We start from the raw sequence: 26,397 nt of genomic DNA on the forward strand, positions 1-26,397 counted from the left end.
CAACGGGCTTCAGCCCATGATCGTCGAGTGGGGTTGTTTTGACAACCGTCAACGTCATCTACGCTAACAGGATCCTTGCATATTCCGATTTGCCATGATTCTGCCATGACCAACCGGTCACCAGTCTCCAGTCCACCTGCACAACAACGTTCAGAAGTACATTAAACAAGTTTAGAACAAGACGATTTCGAGAGTAATGTTTTAAATAAATGAAACTGCGCAAAATAGTTTATCAAAAAGCATTCAAAACTAACCGCTTGTTTTGAAGTCATTTTGTGAATTTTGATCGTAGTCCCCACATAAACCTTCGACCTTTCCTGAATGTTCTCCAGACAACTTGACAATGATATAAGTTCCTTTGTCCCACTGCAGAGTGACGCCGACTTTCGTGTCAATAAACACGTAGAGTCCAGCAAATCTAGCAGTAAATCCTGAACTTCGACTGATTTCCACGCGTTTTCCTCGAATCAATGTAAGACTTTCTTCTTCAACTGTGCCGTAGTTAATCGTCATTGTCACTGATTTACTGTAATAAAATACAAATTCATACATATTTTAATAAATGCAAAGGTAGGCTATTTGTCACACTAAAGATGCGTAGCTCAGAAGGTGTCCATTTTATTGTTTACGTTTCGCTTTCCTAAAATAACCTCTCACCCAAGCATTCCTCAATTTTATTGTAAAATTTCCCACTGTAGAAGAGCGGTTATCAACCGGGAGTCCGCGAAGCGTATTCAAGGGGTTCGTTTGCAGCACGATTGATAAATTACAACATTTAAAAATTGGTAGTGCTTTATTTGTGTATTAGGCTACAGTGATTCTCAAACTATGGGTTGCGACGCCCTGGTGAGGCGTTTGAAATTTCAATGTCCGCCTCGTTAGCTAATTGGTCCCACTCAAGATCAAGCGGCGCTTGCTCGTCTCTCGGGATGTGCGCTTGAGCAACGCATTTCAGCACTGCTTTCCGTTCAGCGGCACCAAGCGGAAGTAAAAATTCTCCGGCAACAATACTTCAACAACAATCGGAAACTTTACTATGTAAATCTCGATGACCAGGCCTGCGTCCGTAGTTCAAAGCCTCTAGAAGTATGCGAAACTCCCAGGATCAGACTCTCAAAGAAGGCTTTCCCAGAATAAAGATCAAATTATCAATCAATCAATGTCGCAGAAAGATTCGTTTTTCCAACTAAAATAATTTTCGTAAAAAAGAGTTGCATCATTTACAAGCATATTGATGTTCGACTTAAATATTTTTAGACAGCAGATTGTTGATCGTTGCCTACTTTGGGAAATGCAAACGTTAATCAACAATCTATCAGCAATCACAGGTTTGCCATGATTGTGAGTCTGTGACTACAACGAAATATTGATTACACATGAAAATAGGAAAACTTCTTTGTAAAAGTCGCAAACATTCTATTATTTTACCATCTCCCGTTGCGTTGACATCGAAAGTTGTATGTAGTAGCCTTTTTTGCGGCAAAACGATCAACATCTCTCAAAATAAGGCTTTAAAAATAACAGGGTTCAGCCACAAAACAATCAATCTCAAACTTAATTTTCAGTTTACTCGAAAAGTTGATTTTGGTAGTTTGATCGTTTTGCACCTGGACTCTTCAGTTGTTTCGATTAGGAGACGCGACAAACCAAACAATCAAACAAAAAAATTATGGGTCCGCGACTGCTTTGAAGGCACGAAATGGGGTCCGCCAAGACAAAAAGATTAAGAACCACTGTATTAGAAGATTCTGCACTGTTATATTTCTTGAAACGTCTTTAACCTGATCAAACATTCTGACATGATGTTGTTGACATGTTGTTGTATTATGTTGTTGTTGTTGTATGTTGTTATCACATCAAAGACATGTTTACGTGTTGAAAAGTTTGACTGGAAGAATTACCTCTTCTGACGTAATATTACCGCAGTTTTGAGAGGTTTCTGGTAAAAGTAAACGGTTATAAATAGTCGCGTAGTTTGAGTAGTATTTGTACAAGTTGAGATCGAAGTAAATATAACAGCAGTCGATTGTAAAAGTAGTGTACGAGTCGAATCTAAAAGTTGTGATCGATTGAGAAGTTGCTGTCGCAATTATCGTGGATCGGATTTGCACTTGTCGAAGTTATCGCTGTTTAGGATTGGATTTGTTTATCTGTTGGAAGTGTTGAACCATGCGTTAGTTCTTCAAAGATTTCTATCTACAACCTCAAAAGTAGATCTATTCAATCATTAATTAACTGTTTAACGTTTGGTGTTTCATTGAATACGTCAATACGTCAAGAAGAAGAGATCAATAATCTTTCTAACGTCTCTTTACGTATAAGAGATAGAGAGAATCGTGATTGTATGTTGACATCATCAAAAAGTCATATGGTATGTTCTTTGAAAAGCTATAAAGGATGTGTGCTACTGGCAATAACGGTGACGATTTGCAAAACGTTCGATATTTTAATAGATAGTCACGAGGCTTTTTTAAGCAAACGATACCTAAAATTTGCAGTAGCCAGTTTGAGGATGAAAAACTTGAACAAACTTGTAAAACATAAAACTTTGAAACTTTGACATTTGAAAGATTTTCTTCGTCTACCTCATCACTACTATACTCTGTTATACATCGTTGATCTTAAAGTGTAATGACTACTGTAAAAAAAAGAATTTCTACGGTTGACTAAGCTCGTGTTGACTATTAAATAGTGCTTTACTATTATCTCTAATCCCATCGATGCATAATCAATTGGAAACGCACTTGTTAGCAAAATACTTCATAAATCTCGTGAACCAATGTGTAGTTATTAAATCAAAACAGTAGTCTTCCTATGCACCCAACTAAACTAAACCACCTTCCCCGACACACTATATCTTCTCAGGCACCCACCTGCACACGGTCCCGTAAGAACCACATGGCACATTAGTGATTGTAACACGGAATTTGTGTGGATTCTCATCGCTGTTCTTGGCAAGTACGTATTCACAATTCTGAGAATTCAACAATGGTAAAAGGAGAACAATTGAGATAAACCGTGCCAGATAGGCTACTACTAAAAGAAGTAAGATAGTGATCCTTTGGTGCAAAAATAAGGGATCTATGCATCTTTCCTATCGTTATCGTGGGAGAAGCTTGTCTCTGTGATGGGCAATATTCTGAGTTGCAAAATTCTGAGTTTTTATAAAATTTGTTTACATAAAAAATAGTTGTCCAGTTTTCTTCAGAGTGAACTTACATAAAAAAAAACTTTCAAAGTACAAATAAAACTATCGCATGAAACAAAGGATTCTGAATTTCATTTCACCTGTCCAAACTTGTAGTAGTGGCCATCAAATGTTGAAATATGCATGGCACCGTAAGCGTGGCATTCTCCCTGACACACTTTGTCGGTGCAGCTCCACACTCCCTTTGTGCACTGGCAAGTGTTGCAGTCTTTGTGCATCTCTTCTCCTTCACGGTAACTTCGGCCTCCATACACACAAGGACATTGTTCTTCAGTTACACACTGTCCTGAACTTTCATCGAAAACAAAACCTGGATAAAAGAAACACAAACGCCAATCAGTAAGGCAACTTGTGACTAAAGTCATCGTGAGTCCGAATGCACGGATAGGCGCTGAGTCATAGCTACCTGGAGATGAGGCCCGATTAGTCACATTTTGTGGATTTTTACTTCCGCTACTTCTACTATCTGACGGAAATTCAATCATTTTTTTTTACTTTTTGCTAACTTGTACTGATATAAAACCTTTTTTTACCTTGGCAAAGCAATCAAAAATGAGAAAAAGTAAGTTGAAAAAGTCAATTAGACTGTTTGAAAGGAATTAACAGTTCGACTGAAATTTTATGAATCAAATTGTCTTTGTTTTTCTAAACCTGATGATGTTAAAACCCAATTTGTCACCTGGGAAAGACACTAAACAGACGTTAAAACTTAATTTTTAGAAAATGTTATTCAGAAAGTTACCAAATGCTGGAAAAACCGGGTAAAGTCTGCGCAATTAAATGAGGCCGTATCTCTACGTAGCCATGACTGACTTTGATTGGAGAAACGTTTTTAATTTAAACACTCCATCATTCATCAGCTAATCAAATTTCGTGTTGCATTTTATTTGGTTTTGTTTTAAACCTTTATTCTTGGACTGACAAAGCCTTTAATAGGTTATTCTTGCAGTTTTGTATAGATTACTTGTAGAGGATTTGCACCACTCACGCAGGTCCGGTTATCGAGATTGACATAGTGAAGTTTCCGCTTGTTGAAGTGTTGTTGCCTGGGAATTATTCCATTCACTAGGTAGGCTAACGTTAAATGGAGAGCAGTCCATAAAGGTGTTGCTCCAACGCACAACCCGAGAGCTAAACCAGCGTCGCTTGATCTTTAGTCGGGCGCTTAACCACTGAGATATCGAGGGGGACAATACTTACACATACGAACATACTTTGTTAGTTAAACATACAAACCTTGCCAACCTGGTTATATTGTCACCTATTTAGTATTTATACTTTAAGCATTTTCTATTTTTCTTTGTGTATTTTTTCGGTGATCTATATGCCAAGTGCCGTTTGTCAAAGTTTTTCCAATAACAAACAGATCTGCAGTAGCAACGTTGATAAAGTCAATAGCAGCATATACCTTCTTTGCATTGGCAACCAGAGTAGCAATGATCCGGTTTCGTTGGTTCGTCGTGAGGAAGATGCATGCTGAAGCACGTGATCTGTTCTTCCCATTTGCACTGGACGTATTCCTAAAATAACAGCAGGAAAGTATGAGCAAATGGTGTCAGAGTAATTATCTTAATTTGAAGATTTGATAATTTTGTTGCGATGAACCCTATCTTAATACGAGCTTTTTTCGTACGCCGAAACCACGTCACGGGCTATCTTAGCCTCGTGTTAATTAATCGCTAATAACGAGAGCCATGAAAATCACAGAGTCAAAATTTTTCACAAGATAATAGCCATGTGTATTGTGCGCATAGAAATTAAATTTTTACCCAACAAATTCATTGAAATAAAGTATTTCAGATGAAAAGACGCCAGGAAGTCGGTTTTTATTCTAATTTCCCAAAAGTAGCTTCAAAATTGAAATTTTTGAATTTTAACATAAAGTAATGCGAAACTAAACAAAAAATTACTTGTGCTCATAAAGTAATTGCACTAACATTTATATTGCACTTACAATACATTAAATTATATCTATCTAGCATTGCACCAAAATGTCTAGCCACCTGAGACGAAATGATTATTGTGAAGAGAAGGAATGTAGAAAAATGACCAGTGTAAGTTTAAAAAATTTGCAAACAAAAACTAAAAATCAAGAAATTTCACATTTCTAGCATATTTCCTTCTGAGAAATATTTCACTACTAGAGTGGGGCGTCCTCATAAAACCCCGTGTCGCTACAGATAGGGTTAAGCTTTAAAATGTTATGCATTAATGTTGGAAACAAAAAAACTATAATTTTATAGAATAAGTTTTGATATTACTGATTTTTCTCTAATAATATTTGGTTACTCAACTTCAATGCAATGAAGATTTGCTAAATTTATAAAATATAAGCATCATTTTATCTCTACCATGAAACTCACGCACAACGACGATAAAAAAACAAACGAATTGAAATTAGTGTACAGATCCAGTGCAGCAAAAGATACCACGCGACCACGTCGTTGCTCACGTTGCACGACAAACTAACAGACGAACCTCATTATCAGAGCACTGGTCGGAGACTGGGCAGTAGTTGTCTGTACATTCCCATTTGCCTTTGTGACATTCGCACACGTTGCAATCCTATGCAATGAGTTTGTAGTAAATGCTAGCTTCACGACTACAAAAATATAAATTAAGCAACAAACGAGTAGCAGAAGGCAGGACTCTGTTTTAAAAGTGGTCAGATGAAAAATAGGATTTACATGTAAGATCTAAGCATTTCTATAGAATATACCTCCTTTCATTGAAACCAGTACATAATACAAAGCTACAAACTTTTCAACTACGAAGACTGAAACCGTTTGTCTTGCTTAAAACAATGTCTTCGTGGTTTATAAACTGGAAATTGTTTTAACTTACCAACATATGGGTCTCTCCTGGCATATATTTTTCCCCGTTGAAAAAACATGGGCAGTTTGATGAAGTGATGCACGTTCCCTCGTAGCTGAGCACCTGGCCATCTGGGCAAGCACATCCTGGAACACATTCCTCGCTGCACGGAATTTCTTCATGGATGGAACCACACGAAGCTTCGCAAGATCCTCCACATTCCGACCACACCTTTCCGGCGGTGCAAGTCTCCTGAAAATTCTTCTTTTCAACAATGTAAAGAGAAAAGCTATTGCAAAATGTAAGAAAACACTTGGAAATGATGTTTTACTAATTCGCATAAGAAACACATCGGTTAAGCTTACTTCAACCATTTAAACCAAGCGAACGCTAGCAAGCCACAAGAGAAAAGCGGTAAAATTGTAAAATAGAGACACTGGTGACATCGTTTAGGCGTCGACTGAACTGTCGGAGATAACATCAGGTGTTCACTATTGCATACCTCACAATTTGTGTCTGCTCTCCAATCGAAGACAACGCCTTGTTTTGTGCAAGCAAGCGCATATGTGGCGAACACATTACAGGCCATTTCTCGCGTAGGCGAATTGCAGAAGTCAAACACGCAGGCATCGTAATAGGACTAAAATAAAAGTGTTAATAAGTTTATCTAGTTTAATTTACTTAGTTATTTGCACCACTGTATTTGACTGAACCGCTATAAAATAACGTGTACGACTGCACGTGGTAGTGTAAATACTTGTAGTCGCATAAGTCGAAACCCAGCAAAGTGTTGGGGCTTCCAATAAATTTGTTTCTAATATACTTCCGGTTAAGTAAAATTATGTGATAAAAAGTGCTTTCCTAAAATTAACTTAGAATGCAACATTGGCTTCATTGAACGAATCTTAAGCTATGTGGCCATTTGCATGCTCCAATACAAACACAAAGATATAAGTTTTAGAAAGACATTCAGTTCAAGACTTCATTTTCAAAAATTTGCCAATTTTAACTTTCCTGTAGGAAAATAGCAGAATAGTTGTAAATTAATTGCGGAAAAGTTGAGTTGTTTAAATTATGATCTTATAAAGTAGAAAAACTGAAAAGAAAATACACAAGCCTTACATAATATACAGTACACCAGTTTGTCAGTACAGTACACCAGTTTGTCAGTACAGTACAACTGCATACAGCTTAATTGACCGAAAGATTTTTTCACACTTTTTATCACACGCTTTTCCTTTAACTGTATTGTTTGCATTGTGTCAGCACCCACATTCATCCTCAGATAATTTTTGACAACAACGCACAACAACTCTGTAACAATGCGTCATCGAACAGACCTGATATTCAATAACGTCGTGACACTGCAAAAATGGCGGACTTCGCAATTTTCCGCAAATTTCCTTGGCGCTAGGCTTGTTGATGGAGTATACTTTGCATGGGTGCTCAGGTAAAGGATCGAACCTAGGTGCTCCTGGGCATGTTGATGTCTAAACATGCGAAAAAGTAAAATGGTTGTATCCACCGAAGGTAACCGGTTGAGTTCTTTTAAATAATACATTGAAATTAAAATATCCAGTCCAATTGTATTGTTAAGGGTTTGTAATTTTTGACAATGACAAATTTGATTATGTCTCTAACATTTTATTATCACTCTCAACAGTGACGTTGATCCTGGGTTGAGGTAGACTAATAATAACAAAATAAAAGATTTTAGAGGAGTTTGTGACATTTCAGAAAAGCAAACGAAACATTTATGTTCTTCATTGCATGGTTGCTATGCTATTGCGAAATAAAGAGCAAAACTCACCTGCCATAAGCTGGCAAATTCATATACGTCCTCGTGGGTTATGCCGTCCGGAGCCCATTTGTCATCATCTTGTATAGAGTTGAAGTTGCCACAAAGACCGGCGATCAGGTTACACATGTTACTCTTAGCCCGAATAAAACAGCGGGTATGTTTGTCCCAAAGAACTGTCATGCCATTCCAAATGGTAACCTATATGAGATACATAATTGAAAACGCCTTTCTCTCTTTACTGTAGCTGTTCTTTTACTATTGCAACCACATTCTGCGAAACAAAGTTGTCATTACAGCTTGCACGCAGGTTGTAGTAATTTCGTCGCTCACCTTGGTGGGAGTATACTTTGATGTACGATATCCCACCTTTACATAAGTTTTTATTGTTATTAATTTATTTTTCTTTAGACGTATAAAGCTATTTCCTGATGAAGGGGTAAAGTTCTGTAACGGAAACGTTTGAGTTTGCTACATTTTGTTGGTTTGTACTTTGAATGGCATTATTCAATTGTTGTGTTGGAGGATTTGACCTCATCGCACAGTAGTGAGACCACTAGCAGGAGGCTCAAACGACATCGGTTACGCACCGCTCAAGGGCGGCTTTCTCTTGACAAGACACTCATGAGAGCAGACAGCTTATCTTTCACTGCTTTCAACTGTGCTGTGACATGTGGATGTGCTTTGCTGTGATATGTGCTTCCAGCTGTCCATGCTATCATATTGAACTATGTAGGCCTATAGTCTCAATGAACGCAAAACTCAGCGATAGTTCAAGCCTTCTTCAAATAAAAACCAATGACCTTTTCTCTGCCTGCAAATTTTAAAATTAATCCCGGCTGGTGTGTTAGTGGCTAGTTTGACATAAAAAAGTAATAGGCCTACAGTATAGCCTATAGCGCACACTGCAACAGTTATACACAGTACACAAATTACACATAGGCCTACTGTAAAAATTCTTGATTCATTAAAAAAGTTCACCTTTTGTTCCCCAATAAATTATTATCGAATAATTTGGCATACTGATAGTTACTTTGGTAACTTTTGGACCGTTACACCAGTTTAAATTTTATATAGCCTACACTTTGTATCCTAGTACTACGTATGTATCCGTTCCACATACTTTTTGAAATTGTGAAGTGACGTCTTCAACTGCAAAAGAATGTTTAACGAAGGGCAGCTTGACTTCAGCGTCATTGTGGAGAACAACACCACCAGACAACAATTTGACCGAGATGCCATTTACGGTCACACCGAGATTTCTTGAGCACTGTTTCCACTGCTTCAATCCACTCTCTGATTTAGTGCTATAAAAACAAACAAGAGTTTTAAACTTGTCGCAACCGTGCAAGAATATTAAGCTATTAACAATCGTTTTGTACAACAATTATAGGCCTACGTTGAAAAAAAAGAGCTATTCGCAGTCTCAACAAAGCGCATGTGGCCGTGAAAGTTGAACACTCACAAACAATTGTGGTTTTCAATGACGATTTCAAATGAAATATCCTGAACTCCGCTTGATCGGGCGAGTATGTAGGAACAGTCTTGGTCGGCCCTCATGCTGAACTCTGCACCATCGAATGTCTCATAGTGCCTGCCGTAAAGAGGTTTTATTATACCGACATCACTCGATTCTTTTAGGTGCATTTGTATAAGACAAAGAATATTCAATATGAAAAAATAAAATAAAATTGTTTCGAACTACTTTTATTTAAGGGAAGCGAATTTGTTAGGTAAAAATTGTATGCGAACACTGCTTTTCAACTAAATACAGTTCAAAGATGGATTATTCGGGCCAAGCAGTTCAGTGAGGTCGGTAACAACATGGATTAGTGTGACAATAATGTCCGATTAATCGGTTACGTCATAGTAATCGTCAGTGAAGTTGGAGCTATGGAAACTCTTCTTGGATTGAAACAAAAATAAATACTCCATGTAAAGCGGTTCAAAACGTAACAAACCTTTCACCAGAACTTGACTTTAACATATTTGGTGCAAGACATTCTCAAACAATATTACAATTCAAAAACATGCGTTGCTTTTTTTCTCCTGAATAATTTTGTGACATAGTCACGTAATTTCGAATAACTTACCTGTCGCCGTAAGTCCGACACACTCCATCACAAGTGTTTTTCGTGCAAACCCATTTTCCGCGTGCGCACACGCACTGATTGCAATCTCTTCGAATTTTACTCTTTGGCATGTAACTCTGACACAAAAATTTCGGTTATATTTCACTGGAGTAGGTTCAGTTATCTTCGACTACATGCTTACAATCTCACTAAAAATTAGTTCAAGACTTAAAATTAACAAGCAACGTTATAGTTCGAAAAGTAGGCCGAAAAAACAAAGATATCTATTTTTCCAAGAGGACCAAATTTAATAGACTGAAAGTGCCCGAGGATTAATAATCACTGATGATCTTATCAATATTACGTTTTTCAATGTTGTCAATTAGTGCGGACTCTAATAAACTTACAAATAATGAGATTGTTTGAAGTGGGGGGGGGGAGAGTAAAGTAAAAAAAAACAAGACCTTCAGTGGAAACACCACCCAACGAAGGGGTAAAGGGAAAAATATCGAATAATTACTGTAGCTATTATCCCGCAGACTTTCGTATAATACTTATTGCGTTTATGAACAATGTGTTCACTGGCTGACAACATACAAGTTCGTAATTACATCAACCAACTGAATAATAAAGCAAGACAATATTATCTAAGGGAAGGCAAACTGGTTGTTACCTTATCACCAAACTGGCAAGGGCATTCGGACCTTTCAACGCACTGCCCATCTTGGAGATAGGTGCAATCCGGGCAGTGACATCCGTCAATGCAGTGGCGATCTTCGCAATTGTACTCTCGACCAGAACACGTCAGAGGACAGGAGCTGCCACAGTGATCAAACACCATTCCTAGAAAACAGATTGTAGCCTACTGTGATAGATAAATACGTGGTAGAATACTTAACCTTTTATTAGCAACCTTTGTTCAAAACTTAATTTTAATACTTTACAATGTAGATACTAACGACCTGTTTTAGCCTGATGTTGCAATTTTGCTGTGGTAATAACGATTTGCAATAGTTTTAAGAAGACAGTTCCATAGTCATGTGCTATAACCTATAACGAATGATGTTGAAGTCAGTGGGTCTTTGTTTTATGCGACTCTTCTGTTTGGCTTGAGGCTGCTGTGTTGAATGCTGCCTGTTAAGTTTATGTGTTGTCAGGCGTTATTGGCACTAATTGATTGATTGATTGATTGAATCTTTATCCTCGGACTGGGAAAGTTTCTTGTAGAGCTTAATCCTGGCAGTTTCGCATACTTGAAGAGGCTTTGAATCACTGACTAATTAGGCAGGCGCTAATCTATTAACTCAACAGACAGCATTCAAGACAGCAGCCTTAAGTCAAACAAGCCGCATAAAACAACGACCTACTGACTTCAATACCATTTGTCAACAAAATTTCACAGCAAAACGCCTGACAACACAGAAACTCAACAGACAGCATTCAAGACAGCAGCCTTAAGTCAAACAAGCCGCATAAAACAACGACCTACTGACTTCAATACCATTTGTCATACATGACTAGGGAACTGTGTTCCGATATCTAGTGCATTTCGCTATTACCACACTACCACAGCGAACTCGCAGCATCAGGCTAAAACAGGTCGTCAGTATCTACACTGTGAAGTAAGCAACGATCATGATGCTAAAAGCAAAACTCAATCTATTGCATTAATATTAATACTTCAGATGTTGCGGGTTCGCTGTGGTATTAGCGGTTTTTATCTCACAGCGAACTCACAGCATCAGGCTAAACCAGGTTGTTTGCAACTACAGTTGTGAAGTAAACATCGATAATGCTGCTAAAAGCAAAACTCAATCTAGTGCTTAATATTAGTGCTTTTCCAAACTTCCATGGGCTTTCAACATCTAACGTAAGGGTGGTCACCAAAATTAACTCCAAGTTGTTACAGTACTGTTGTAACAAGTGCTTCAGTATAGAGAATTGTCCCTGAATCTGTACCCTACTATATTCACTGACGAAAGTTGTACCATCGATACTTATTTTTGCCCTTTCTTGTTCTTGCAGAGCGTGGAAATATCGACTCAGGGATAAGTAACTAAATCACAGAAAAACGCCGTTCTATTTTGTTTAACAACAAAGCATAATGCAAGTCCGATCGAGATTTAAACACTTTCTGTATTACCTACTGAACGTGAACATCTTAAATTATTGACTGCTGAAATGGCGTTATTATATATTGGTCTTTTGCTTGTATGTAGGCTACTGTATGTATGTTTTAAAACATCCAGAATTAGATCAGAGTTTGGATTAAGAATTAACAATAATATCCTTTGTAATTTTACATAATACAAATTTGTTCAGGTACCATTTTTTACATAGCCTAGCAATAGTTTCCCAAATTTTATAGTTTATTTAAAGTAAGTTTATTTTTTTTAATCCTTTTCTCATTTGTACTGTATTTGATCATAACTTCGTCGCTAGAAATCGAATTAACAATCTTTCGTTCATCAGCTTGACAATCCTACCGCTTGCGCTGAGAGTCAGTGTTATGACTATGATGCCTTGAATGTTTACGTTTTGACAACATAGTTGACTGAGTGGTAGCGAACAGATTATAGCCTACTTATGTTTGCTCCTACCTAGTGGACATTCGACTGGACACAAGCTTTCGGTTCTCCACTGAATATGCACTCCGCGTCTAGTACATTCGCGAAAGTAAGCAGCCATGGAAGGGCACACTGAGCTTTCTTTGGCGCTGTAAAAACAAACATCTTCTTTGCAGGATTCAAAATATGGGGATGGATCAACAACGTCTTTGCATATTGTGTCCATAATTGCTCCACACATCTCCAAAGCTTTGCCTAGAAATAAAAAGAAAATAAGTTGACTTCGACTAATAAAACTATGCAGCAATTGCTTGGCCTGTATAATTTTATGCTTTAAAAATTGTGACTCAATAACAAATAACAATTACTTACCAGTTAAGAGTCTATCAGACATAGTAGCTCCGGATCCCCAAGAGCAAAATGGTTCGCTTCCCGCCTCTCTGCAAGTTGCAAGAGCCTTCCAGCTGTTGGCAAACACAGTCACATCGGAGACTACCTTTGGTTTATCGTCATCAAAAATGGTGAAATCATCAGAACAGTCTCTGTGCAACAAGTTTGTTTGTGAAAAGTTACACAAAGTTAAATGGATTGGTATATAGTAAAGACCCATAATGGCCAGCTTAATGCTAGCCGTGTAATTGGCCATCACAAATACAGTTTCTTGCCTAACTCCACGTTAGGACTTGGTAGCAAAAAGTAAATTGCTAAAGCATTCTCAAAATAATTTGTCCTACCTGCATAATTATGACTGAGTGATTTTTTATAACTTTATTGTCCAGTGTTGCTCTTAACAAGTCAAAACCAAAGTACAATAATGTCACCTTTGTTTTTTTGCTGCCAATAAACAATCTTCCCGAAAAAAAAATAAGACCAAGTAAAATTTTAGAATATACAGTATTATATTTTTGCTTTTCACTCAACACCACAACAACATTTTAAAACATCAGCCCATAGTTTTATAATTTTTATCAGCTCGCTTCAGGATTGAGGAAAACATGAAGACCAAAGTTGCGAATTACAGCAGCTTGTACAAACCTGTTGAAAGTTCCACAAAGACCAGCAGTTTTACCATACATATCCTCATCTACGTGCACCCACACCTGCTGCCCTCCATCCCACTTCACGTACAGGTTGTTTCCATTATCCTGCAGCAAATGTGTTTAAGTTTAATGTAAAAACAGTTCTTCTTCATGCATAACTAATGGTCTAAACTGAAGTATATTTGAGAATGCGCCTTTTTAAGAAAAGAAACTTACTTTGACAATGATGTAACTGGCGACCCGTTCAACTGACAATCCATAAATATATTCCGGTAGAGTAAGTTTTTTGCTTCCTCCAAAAGCTTCAGCTGTTAGTGTTTCTTGATCAATCTCAAGCTTCAGCATGTCTTCGCCATATACAATGATAACGGATCTGCGGTTAAAATTTTATTTAGCGCTGGAAGCTTTCGGAGTACTTAATTAAATTGTTAATTAATTACCAATCTGTTGGTGAGATATGTTGATACAGTGAGTATGTTGCAACCAGTGGCGTAACTACTCATGGGTGTTGTGGAGATATTCAAGGAAGGCAAATTGTTGGGGAGGCAAAATATAAGCCAATAATGAATTTACCACAAAAAAAAATAATGGACTTGCAATGCGACTCCGAATCGATCAAACAATTCTAAAAGAAAATGATCATGTCTTATTTTTCGCTCATTGCGATAACTGAGATACAACTAAAAGCAGCAAAGGGACAAAATATCTTCGAGTCAGCTGTTCTCTTTATTTTGGCAGCCCATTGACTAGTCTTTGCCGAGACCTAGCCGCTTGCTCTGGAACGGTGTTGAACCCAAGTCCTTTCGAGCGCCGAGCAGACGCTTTCATCACTCGGCCAAGAGTCGACAATAAGTTGCACAATCCTTTGATAAAGAAGTCGGAAGAAATTGATGTCACTTCGTTCTTTGGTTAACATAATTTATCGTGGCCATGTTAAAATTCTTCAGCCACTCGAAAAACCAAGGAAACTCTTTGAAAGCAGTATTCATTGCCAAGTGTGACCCTGTCATCAAAGAAAGTCTTTCCAGTGGCATACTGGCTGAAAATTGTCTGACAACGTATCTTTTTCTCGGACTAACCAAAATAAATTAATTGAGGCCAAAAGTCTAACTCTACTATAGAAGTAGGCGAAATAACATATTCTATCGCAAGTCAGAAGAAAATTTTCAAAAACTAAGTTTATAAACTTTTACTCAAGATTCAAGCTTACTATGGGACAAAGCATAGGCCAGGCTAGATTGTTTGCTATATCGATCCTGTCTTTTTGGAAATGATTTTGTCTGAGAAGTTTTTCAAGACATTAATTATGATTTTTCTTTTAGCAAAAGGTCTGCAAATTTACACATAATTTGCTTATGAAAACAAACCAATAACACTACGTTCATAGCTAATAGGACTACAGGTGTATAAAATGCAGTACAAACAATAATCTGGCCTTCCAAGGATAAATTAGTGTGTTGTTTTTTTTTTGTTTTTTTTATTCTACGGTGTTTTGCCTGTGCATTAGCTTATATCTTGAATTGATATTTTTCCGTGTTGCGGGAAACTTTATTCAGTATACTTTTGAGAAAGTCGGGATGTAAAAGCTTAACAGGGAGTGACATTTTTTTAAATCCAAGAGCGGCAGATGGTGCTGCCATGTCATTAGTTACAACCGCATTATCATTTATTCTTGTATGTTTGCCTATTTATTACACCAGATGTGATCTTTTCTTCACCGTTTTGTGTAGTTTCCACTTAATTACTGTACCTGCTTTTTAAGTTGTACTGTTCAGTGATATCGCTTACAATGCTAGTTGACATTAATTTAATCTAACTGTAGTATTGTTGCTCGTTGGATGTAGCTGAGTTTCATTATTGGTGTTTCTGAAGAGGATAACAATTTTTGTCGTATCCCGGCTTACATCCGGTAGTTCAAGATTTAGTTTAAGTGGACGAGAAGGCAAGAAATACAATCTTCGTGTCTACCTTCAAGCACTGCCAAAGACACAGCCACATGCTCTTGAGCGGTGTCGAACCAACGTCATTTCGAGTGTCGTACCACGGCTCTCACCACTCGGTCATGGCCAATGAGACGGCACAATGATCAGGACACATTGATATGTCGAAAACGTTCACATTGAAGACATTGATATGTCGAAAACGTTCAATTTAGTTGTTTTTATTTTTGTAGAGTTATTTGGCTTTACTCGTTTATGGTACAATAAACTGAACTTTCTACCATAGTTCTAGCATTTCTAATGTATTTCTTGGAAGAAAAAAATTATGTACAAGTTTTTTGTTGGTAGTCAAAGTAGTTTTGTTTGGCGTTTTCAAACTAAAAGCTCGTTGTCTTTTATTTTTTAACTATGTTTCCGTATAGGTAACCTGGGTTGAAACCATCTGGTAGTGCAGTCCATGGACGGTCTAAAATCAAATGATCATCAGTTTTTCGCAATTTGGCCCGATTGGTGTGTTTTAATAGCCCCATGGATAAAGAATGGTAGCAGTTCGGGAAGGACGGGATAAAATTCTATTATACAACTGGTTTCGTGTTTTTCTACTAATTATCGTGTTTCTACTAATTAACGGGTTTCTTGTTTTGAATTTAGCTGTAATGTTTTAGAGATGATTTTTGAAACTTATGCTCCTGTCATTCTGACGAGAAATATTAGTAAAAAAGAATTACCTTGTACAAGCTGTCTTCGAACCATCGCAGTTGTCGTCATTGACCACATGAACAGAGAATGTGTCATCGGCAATATCTTTAGCAAGAACGTATGTGCACGAGCCACGAAACCTGAAGATTGTTCCATCGAAGGTACGATAATGATGCTGGCCCCATGTGAAACAGGTTCCAGTCTGATCCACAGGAGCTTTCACATTTGTGTATACTCCAGTGAAGTGCCCAACACCAATAGGGTTCACCTGAGCAAAATTGTAACAACAATACCTATTACATTAGATAGAAGGACAAGATCCAAGAAGGCATGGCCACGGCTGAACAATCAAATTTAACCGGAGATCCATGCGTTCACAGTATGATCTTGGGTTACAGAAACTATGACAAAAAGGTTGAGTATTATTTAACGTTGTAAACTTTCTGTGATTAAGAATGTTGTATCTAACCTAAAGGAATTAACAAAATAGCTTACTGTCCATTCTCACGATAGCTCCTGAAGAGAATCAGACAAAAACCTGCTGCTTCGAGCTACCATGAACAACATTCTACTCGCAATTTTCAAAACTTGTTTGTTATTTATTTGTGTTGTAGGTTTGAGCATTAGCTTATTTATTTGTGGAATGTGACAATACAGAACATACTTTTCAAAGATAAAGTAATTTTGACATTTCAAAAATCTATTACGCAGGTATTTCTAGAAGTGCGGGATGCGAAACTACCTTCTCAGAGTAGAATGCGTAAAATAATGGTGTTGCCAGTTTTTTTTTATTTCAACATGAACCTTATTCTTGTCTCGCTCAAAAGTAAATCAATGCTTGTTTGTTGTTAATGGAATTCAGAAAATATACAAACACAAAATTCCAAAAACATTATAACTATAATTTATAAACTCATCATTGCAACAATGTTGATATTTTACTAAGTAATTAGGCTACAACCTGAAAAAACATGAATTTATTAAATAAACTACTGTTGTGCAACATCATCAGCTTACTTAAAGATAGTATCACTGGATGAATCAAGTAATGAGTGTGAACTTTACTAGATTTTTAATTTATTTTTGAGTTGTTGTTTCTGTAAGGATAATTGGTTTAAATTTATCAACACCAGCACTTTGATTAGTTATTTTTTTTAGTATTCTGGTTTACATTTGATTGATAAGTTGACAATAGATCACTTGGGAAATTTAGATAATTCGTGAAGTATTTGAAAATTTTAGTCGAGGTTTAACTAGAAATAATCGACTAATTTTTGAGCTACTTTTTTAAAAATCGCTTTTTTGTTGGAAAATGTTTAGAAAATTTGGCAACACTTTTTCATAACACACCCTACTCTAAAAACCAAGATGGTATAAGTTGCACTTCCCGATACGTTCTTGATTTCCACGTAATTACGAAGGGCATCAATCACTTTTAATACCGTATTGTAATATGAAAATGATATTTACCGTTTTATCTCAGTCGAGCTACAATATTGTAGGTTAATGTGTAAAATATATAATTATATGAGAATGCTTTTAAAACGAGGATACTTTTATTTCGTCAAAGTGATGAAGGTTTCCAAAGGGGTCGGCCAAAACAAAACGGTCGAGAACCACAGAGCTACAGTAGCCAAATATAGTCATCATAAATTTTAAATAATATTTTTTGCAAAACTATGCCACACACTTTTTAGTTTGCAGACTTATAAGTTACTGTACAGCTTTGCAATTTTTACTCACCGCATCAGCTTTTTCGACACAATCAGGTATGGAGTCTCCTGGGAGCCACTTACCGGAAGGATGGCATCGATAGTAGCCAGACATAGGAAGGTTCACGGAGAACTCAAAACCTTTAAAGAAATTTAGCCAATTTACAGCAATTACAATCACGTAAAGTCAACTGAGTGTCCATTATATTTTATTATGTTTTTCACTTTAAAATTTCAATCTTAAAGTATACTGTGCAATGAAAACTGTTAGCCTAGAACTTCTGCATAATGCATTGTACACAGTTTTAGGCTACACATTGCAAAGGCTGGATTAAGGTGGGTACAAACGGAAGTGCAGCCTTTGGCTGACTAAAATAGGGGCCACCGATAACGCTTCAGAAGTCAACGGGTGCTATCTTTGTTCAAAAACTACTGGGCTACCGTAGAGCTGTTATTTACATAACGCATTGGCCACGAATATGTCATTAGTCCTGCTACACTCTGCAGCCCTATTTTTGTAACAATCATCATCATTCATCACTATCAGCTATTGTTGTTCCACTGCAGGATGAAGGCCTTCCACATATCTTTATAATTTTGTCTTTTTGTAACAATACATCACGAGAATTACATATGCAAGAGTTGTAATAAGATAACAAACATTTTACACAAATTAAAATTAGATCCAAATTTAAACAATTCGATAATAGAGTAGAGCAATGGAATAAATCAGGGGTGTCCAAATGTTTCATCAGGCCGGTCAATTTGACAATGCGGAAGTGCCTGCAAGCCAACAATCTCCGATAATTCTGTTTTACTCGGAGAATACACATTATATTGTAATATTGTGTTATTTAATATCGCTTTCATAAAACAAAGCAATAAGCAGGTTTAAGTATTGTTTTGCATAATTTACATGTCACTGGATGTAATAAGTTAGGCTATAAGTTATTAGCTTTTCCATTATAAATTGAAACAACCAGAAATTTTGTAAATAACAGCTGTGTTGATGTAAAGGATGAAACTGACGTGTCGATTTCAACACCAAGGTCAAATTTGGTTCGAGGTTAGTGGTAAGCACGCATAAAACATCATGTATGCGAAGGTCGCTCAGTTGTGATCCCAAGCGGTTCTGGTGTAAGTTCATAACTAAGAACGTCTGCTTTCACAAATACGTTGAGCCGAGCAAGCTCAACATTTTCTTTGCAAAACGTTCGCATTTCAAAAATTTGTTATTAAATTCGCTAGCAAAGATATGAATGAATGCTCGCTTATCACTCATTACTATACTGTGCTATTCAGGACAATAAGTAGTTGATAGGTTTCGCAATTATGGCGCAATAATGATTCTAACTCTTCTCCCTCCTTATCTCTTGTCTGTGAGAAAATACTGTCTTTAAGCTAATTAATTTCCTTTTAAATGGAAGTTGAATTGGTATGATTTCTGTGTGCTTGCGGGCCAAAAATAACACATTGTGAGGCAACAGAAGCGGGCCATGAAAAACGTATCTGAGGTCAGATTTGGTCCGCTGGCCAGACTTTGGACACTCCTGAATTAAATGGTTGTTATATTTTAGGTATTTAAAAAAAAGAGATTGGATAGAAAAAGCAATTAAGCCTATTCAAGGTAGCCTACGTTCACATTTTCCGTTCATATCGGCTACTAAATTATTTGTGTTTGGTGATGCACTCTCGAATTGCAGCTTGGGATCGCCTAACAAAAAGATTCGAAATTAAGGAAAACAAAGTGGTACTAAACCATTGTTTTATTATATCCAAATGATCTCAACAGTGGTTCCAAATCTGAGGTCCACTGATTCCCTTGGTGGTCCACGTCAATTTTGAAGGGAAACTGTGAATATTGTATATTGATTTCAGGAAAAAAGTAGTCCTATACTGTACTTTAACACTTGGACGACGGATATGTCGAAATTGACACTTTATAATCAGGGTTGCATTTGAGGGGTTGTTCTGGATAGCTCAGCCCCCAAAATAGAAAAAAAAAAGCTTGATGAAGGGGAAGGGGCTCTGAGGGAGCTCATCTAAATTTTTATTTGTCAGATCTTTTATCTGAACAACAATGTTTCTATTGAGCCTTGAACAGAACTATAAAAATCTCACAGCAGAACTATAAAAATCGCGAAGATAAATGGGTGACAAGCGTTGTTTTCCATAGTTAGCTGTTTTCTATAATTAGTTACTTTTAATTAACTTGGCTTTTTATGACCTTAACTCGATGGCCAAGATTAGGTTTCTGTTTATGAAGCCATTATAAAAAGGCTGAGAGAAAATGGCTTCACTGAAGCTTATTTGAAGCAACATTTGACTTCTTTCACAACTGACGCTGCGTTTGTAACATTAGTCAATCCAGGAGGGAGGCAAAAGATTGGGGCGACCCCCCTCCTAAAACACAGAAGAAATACATTATTCACTCTATACTTGCAAGGTCGGATGAATGTAGACCTACACATTATCGTGTTTTGTTGAAGTCGCTCCCTTCAACCCATTGTCAAACATAATTTTGTTGCATTGTTTGAACGATTGGCTAAAATTAATCGTATCTGTAACAATATATTCTATGGACGGATTATAAACTAGGGCATTTTGTGACAAAATTTACAGTAGTTACTCGAGACCCCCGTAGTTGCATTGGGAAGTGTGCAGCATTGCAACAGAGTTCGATGCTGAGTTTGGAAAGGGGGAATGTTTTCACTGTGCACTGGGTTGTGTTCTCACATCATGCTGTTAATGGTCTGTGGAATAGTTTCCTAGTAGGCTATTGGAACATTTTACAACCGATGCACAAAGAAAAAGTATTATGAAAATAGATCGGGCTATGCTCAGAGTTCTTTGCATTAAAATAAACACAAAGAAATTCGTAGAAGATCTGGCGCTTTTGTTTGTCTTCGACAGTCAACCATTTTGTTAGAAACTCTCAAGACCGGGAATATAAACTTCGTGGGCCTAGTAGCAAATTGTCACATTGAGCGGATCGTTTATCAATTTATTTAAGCTCTGATCGACAATAGAAGCAGAATAATGGCCTCTAACGATGAAGATTCTGATAAGAAGTTGGAAATTGTTGTACCAGAGTTATAGCCTGCTGCAACCAAACTTCCATGCAAAAATGGGAGCAGAAATGGAGGGGAGATTTCACGTTATGGCTCGTATTTCCGATTGTAGGTTGATTGTCTAATTGTATCGTACTGTCCACTAGCCTACACCGACATCTTGTAGCCTACTACATATACTTTGCCCATAATAACGCACTAAGCTTTAGCCTAATAGGCCCCGCCAAACAAAATTTTAGGAAACACACCTGTTTATAATCGGCGGCAGGTGAATTTAGCATTTGTTTGTTCTTCTACCGTCACGAGAGTTTCAGTGGCTTAATTTATTTGTACAAGCTTAACTTTTAATCTGTGCTTTTAGAAATTATGATAATTATATTTTTTTATCAGTGGGTATATACCTCTAACAACAAAAGTGTCAAAATTGACATCAGCTGTGTTTTGGTAATACTGCTGCTACACAGACTGTGTTTTCGATGACACCATAAAAAAATAATACGAATTTGTCATTGCAAATGACTAGAAAACTATGTTCCAAAAGCCAGTGCAAACCTCTACTACCACACCAATTGCGTGTGATAGGTTATTGGGGGACAGTGAATTGCAATTGTAACCGAGGATTAGACTATATACGCTACATTGCCCACTAAACCAAAAACAGAAAAGTTTTCAATCAAAAATCTTAATGAAGAGTTGAATTTACGGAACAATCTTGCAACTCTGATGTATATTATTAGTATGTATATGAGTATATTATTATAAATCTACATTTTTAATCTTTCGTCAGTCCAGATTTGTTTTTGCCGTATAGTGAACTTGGTTATCATGAATCTTTTTAGCTAGATTTCTGTTTTTTTTCAACATCCACATGACAATTTTCTGAGTACGCCACTGATGAAAAAAAGTTTTTCCTCATGGTTTATGGCGTAGGCGTAGGACGCTATTAGCTCGCAAATAAATCTTCAAATGACCACTGACAAAATCAAGTTGGGCGCAGTGATCTACAATTTTTCGATAAACCTATTTTGTTAAAAACAAAGTTTGTTGCATTTCCTCAAACGTAAGCAAATCGCTATAAACTAGAGGTGTTTGAAGCAAACGGACAATAGATTGTATTGGTTTGAGAAATTTCACGCAAAGAAAATTAAGGCAAAGAAATTATGTGACAAAAAGAAAAATTTTGAAATACATTGTGTTTTGTTTGAAGCATCCCTACCTGAAAACCTAGTTCATATATCGTGAAAAAGCACTTTAGCCTAGTATACATGCAAGTGCGTTCATTTTGCATTTCTTGACGCTTTCTGCGTTGTAATATTTTTCTGCATTTCATACTTTTTCAAGAGTAGAGTAACAAAAATTTATGTCTTCCTTAACTTTGATTTAAACAAAAATAAATAAGAATTTCCACTGTAAGAAAAATATATGATATAACCCATGTAAGAAAGCCATTTTAGCAATAAAAAGATAAAAAAAAGTTCAGATATCACGCTCAATGAGTGGTTAGACTAACCTCAATATCCAGTAGGATAAAAATTTCAGAAATATAGATACTCGTTAAAATAAGATTATCATTAATGTCAGCAAAGTCTGCACGTCGCAAAACAGCAAACCTTTAGGCCTACTCCACTTATTTTGAACTTATTGATTTCCGCTGACAACTAAAAGTTGAAAAACGAAAATACTCTGATATGAACGAAATACCATAATAATGTCATAAGTCCGTTGGCGAATACATTATTGTAACAATGTTTTTAAAAACACCAATTTCATTAGTGACGTATTCTTGGAATGTCACTGCTATTTCTTTCATATGCATTCAGGTTAAAGTGCATGAATTTAAGTGACTTGGACCCCCTACCCTTCTCCCTCTGATACTTTGATACTTCATAATTCAAGAAATTTACAAACCAACCTAGTGAAATGTTTTTTTAGATAATATTAAATTTTTTACTGCCGCCTCGTGCCTCTTAGACGCTATGCTACAGCATAAACTGATAATGTCATTCATTTTGCTTTACCAAGATTAATAAATTTGTGGGGGTATAATTTTAGTGATTTAGCTGTGATTGGTACAACAAAAGAAATAAAATACAGGCCAGTCCTCCTGTAAGTCTTTCATTGTGATAATGCCTCAGACGTATCAAAATCTCAATCTTGTTTTGACCACAGCCATATTTTCTACCACTGCACTAAATTAACGTTTTATTAAATTAAAACCTTAATGAAAGTATTCAAGTATACAATAAACTTATATCTACAGTCCCGTACGTCACTATTCTTGACAAGTCGTAACCAAGAAGTTACGCTAAGCGTATTTATTGTTTGTAGCCTAGTCGAAATACTGACCTGGAGGACAAGAAGGGAAACACCTTTGCTCATCATCGGTGACGTTGCAAGCCACAAATCCATTTACCGGGGGACGAAGTGTCTTGCATCTAAAATAAAATAAAAATGTGAACTTCGTTGCTCCCTGAAGCTTATTCTGATAAAAGGTTTGGAAACATCGTTGTGAAATTTAAGAATGTAATAGAACGCATACTATTCTTTTTTATTTTTACGTTATTTTTAATTGCATAAAATTCATATACGCTTCGAAGATTAAACCTTTATTCTATGTCACGTTGGGAATGAATAAAAACAACTTCTGTAGCAGCATCCGAAAAAGAAGATATGCAAATCATAAAATTGTAACGAAAATAATATTTTCGTAATGGAAGCTGCAAGACTTCAGAGAAATTCGAACAAGTTCAAGTTAAAACAGAAGTAAAGTTAAATTATCTTTTCAACTTCAATGCCCCCGGGAACTTAAGCATGCTGAACTACACTACATTTCAAATCGCACGCTGAATGGCTGGTCACGCAGATATGTTGATTGCTTAAACTACTTTAGATCACATACGGAACTTCATCGTGAGGTTGAAGCAGTAATCTTACTTTTTGGCTCCCTGGATGCAAGATGGAAACCGGTTGGCGTCAGAAAGCGAAGGGCTCCATTCCCCTGTCTCCCGATTGCAGGCGAACAAGTGAGCTCCGCTTGGCCTGTACTTCGGTTTGCATTTCAGCTCACAAATTCGGAGAGACCCTGCCTCCGAACAATCTGGCTCGAAAGCGTTTTCAGGATCCATTGCTTCGCATTTAGCCTCTGCAAGAATCCGGCAGTTTTACATCACACTAAGATTTCCGACTTTTATTTAATTGTACGACAAAGTGTAAATTGTTATGAAACCAGGCTTATCATGATTAGCCTATATTGATACAAATGTGAAACGCGCGTAATTGAAAATTGTTACTTGGGGGGTACGTTCGGTTGGAAAAAAGGCGATCTGACAAGTGTTGGAAAATAATGGCAACCTTGCATGAGGTTTCGCATTCATCAGCAATAAATCTTAATCAACTAATCATCAGCATCTTTACTCACCGATGCATTGTGGGAACTTTGTTTTGCTCCACTTTCCATCAGCGGTATTGCAAACAGAGACGAGGTTTCGACCGGCTTTCATTCCATCAAACTTATAACCAGTCCGACACGACGCCGTACATTTTCTGTATGAAATAGCATTTCATGCTGGTAAGATATTTGAACACAGACAATTTAATCAACTTTTCTCAAATAATGTGAACTGAGAAATAGCTCATAAAAATAAATTTTATTCTTTGTTTTACCGTATTCGAAAGTACTTGAAGAGAATACAGTGTACTTCGAAAATACTCTTTAAGTATATTTTGTTGGCAATAGGCTATGAAAGAACATTGACTGGATACAAGTTAGTAGCTACGTGTGTTGCTGCTCACCTCCCAGTAGTTTTATGTCCTAAATGCGACGCCAACTCAACGCTAATAAATTATAAAGCATCTGTCGTCACTGAAATACAGCATAAAACTTACAGTGCTCCGTCTTCTTCGATGCAGTCGAGCTCCCCATATTTAGGGGTGGGGAGATTGCTGCAGAAGCCGAGATCAAAAACTTCTAAAAAAAGATTTAAAAAAAATAATTAAAGTTTGGTTGATTATAAAATAATCGCAGATAATGATCTTTGGAGATGAGAACATGAGGACTACCTATGTCGATAATAGAGACGCCAAAGAAAACAATACAAAGAACAGTTTTTCTCTTCGCACAGGACGCGGTGAAACATACGTTCCGACAACTACATCTTATCTATCAAATACAGTACATACCAAAACCAGGAAATCCACAAACAAATTGAAGTGTTATGGCAAAAACATAGGTTTTCTGGAAACTGTATTTCCTGATAGGCTACAGTGTTTTTTTTTTCGATTGACATTGGCATATTATGAAGTGACAACCAGAAGCGGTGCCGCTCCACCAACCAAGATAAGGTATTACGTCGTGGCTCTTCTTTTAACAAAAACTTTGAAAATTTGATGATGTATGCAATTTCAATGGTTGGTATTTGGATGAGCAATGTTTAAAAATCATAATAAATACTTTTTTCTCACCTGTAGAGTAGCCATTGGCACTAAAAACAAAAAAAGCATTAAAATATTAAAACATAAAATCTAATCCAAACCAACTGTTAGTACAATTGTTAGATTATACTGTACAGTACGAATTTTGGTACGAACACGTTCATAAATAGCATACGACATTTCACCGTCATGGTCACGTCAATGAGTTGTCATATTAGATTAATTTCATTCTGCTTTGTGGTAATACAGAGAACACTTAGTGACATTACACAAAGTCAAATATAGTGATTCTCTCACCTGTGGGGGACAGAGGCCAAGGCAAATATACAGAGCAGAATAGCTCCTGTCGGCATTGAAGAGAACTTCGGATCAGCAGATTAATCAAACAGCTCTTCTTTGTAACGCACTGATAAAACCGAAACAGGCGACGCTTGTCTTAGCGTCTTTCTGATGGATGGTTCGAGCCTTTGGTGTTTTTATAGTCGAATAGATCCGGTTAAAAATCTTGTGTCGTTTAAACACATCAGCTTTTCAACTTTAAATTATGTTGAGTGAACAGTTACGTCAAAGCGATAACATCGCCATTATTTGTTCAGTGAAAGTGGTCGATAGTAGTGCGGGGATAATGACACTTTGATGGCAATTAGAATCCGGAATTACAACACGATGGAACCTCTTTACACGGTTAGCTTGCAAGTGTCACTGTAACACATGCGAAAGTGCTGCTTTCGTACAGCTGCACTACCACCATCAAGTAGACAAGAGAGGCCGAACAGGGTTGAAGTGTTGACCTTGTATTCCCAACACGGATGCTGAGATTTGATGGTCAATCACTCTGTCAATGCTACCACATTTTTGAAAAGATTGCTTGAATCGGGATGTGTTGATAAACACACCGAACAATCCGGGTAATGGTAAAACAGAAACCGCAATATAGAATGTACACAGCATCCAATATTGATACTACAGGTAATAGCCTACCGTAACTTATCTTCAAGAAAAGCAACCGTCTTTCAACAAAGTTTAGTATTGGAAAAGGACACTT

At 36.9% G+C, this 26,397-nt stretch overlaps 1 protein-coding gene across 1 annotated transcript; it reads right to left on the reverse strand.

The window, feature by feature from the left end:
- Nucleotides 1–249: 249 nt before the first annotated feature.
- LOC145769001 (von Willebrand factor-like) lies at nucleotides 250–25,705 on the reverse strand. The gene is made up of 25 exons (XM_082580602.1): nucleotides 25,650–25,705; nucleotides 25,383–25,402; nucleotides 24,807–24,888; nucleotides 24,340–24,464; nucleotides 23,856–24,063; nucleotides 23,268–23,356; nucleotides 17,882–17,991; nucleotides 16,168–16,406; nucleotides 13,716–13,872; nucleotides 13,495–13,604; nucleotides 12,832–13,001; nucleotides 12,493–12,714; nucleotides 10,566–10,735; nucleotides 9,914–10,029; nucleotides 9,286–9,414; nucleotides 8,944–9,127; nucleotides 7,833–8,021; nucleotides 7,363–7,512; nucleotides 6,525–6,662; nucleotides 6,053–6,274; nucleotides 5,687–5,773; nucleotides 4,617–4,728; nucleotides 3,289–3,518; nucleotides 2,874–2,974; nucleotides 250–526 (listed from the first exon to the last, which is right to left on the reverse strand). The coding sequence occupies exons 1-25, from the start codon at nucleotides 25,703–25,705 to the stop codon at nucleotides 250–252; spliced, it is 3,693 nt and encodes a 1,230-aa protein (XP_082436728.1).
- Between the last annotated feature and the right edge of the window lie 692 nt (nucleotides 25,706–26,397).

Source organism: Aplidium turbinatum, chromosome 4 (assembly GCF_918807975.1).
Source record: "Aplidium turbinatum chromosome 4, kaAplTurb1.1, whole genome shotgun sequence".
Taxonomy (NCBI): Eukaryota; Metazoa; Chordata; class Ascidiacea; order Aplousobranchia; family Polyclinidae; genus Aplidium; species Aplidium turbinatum.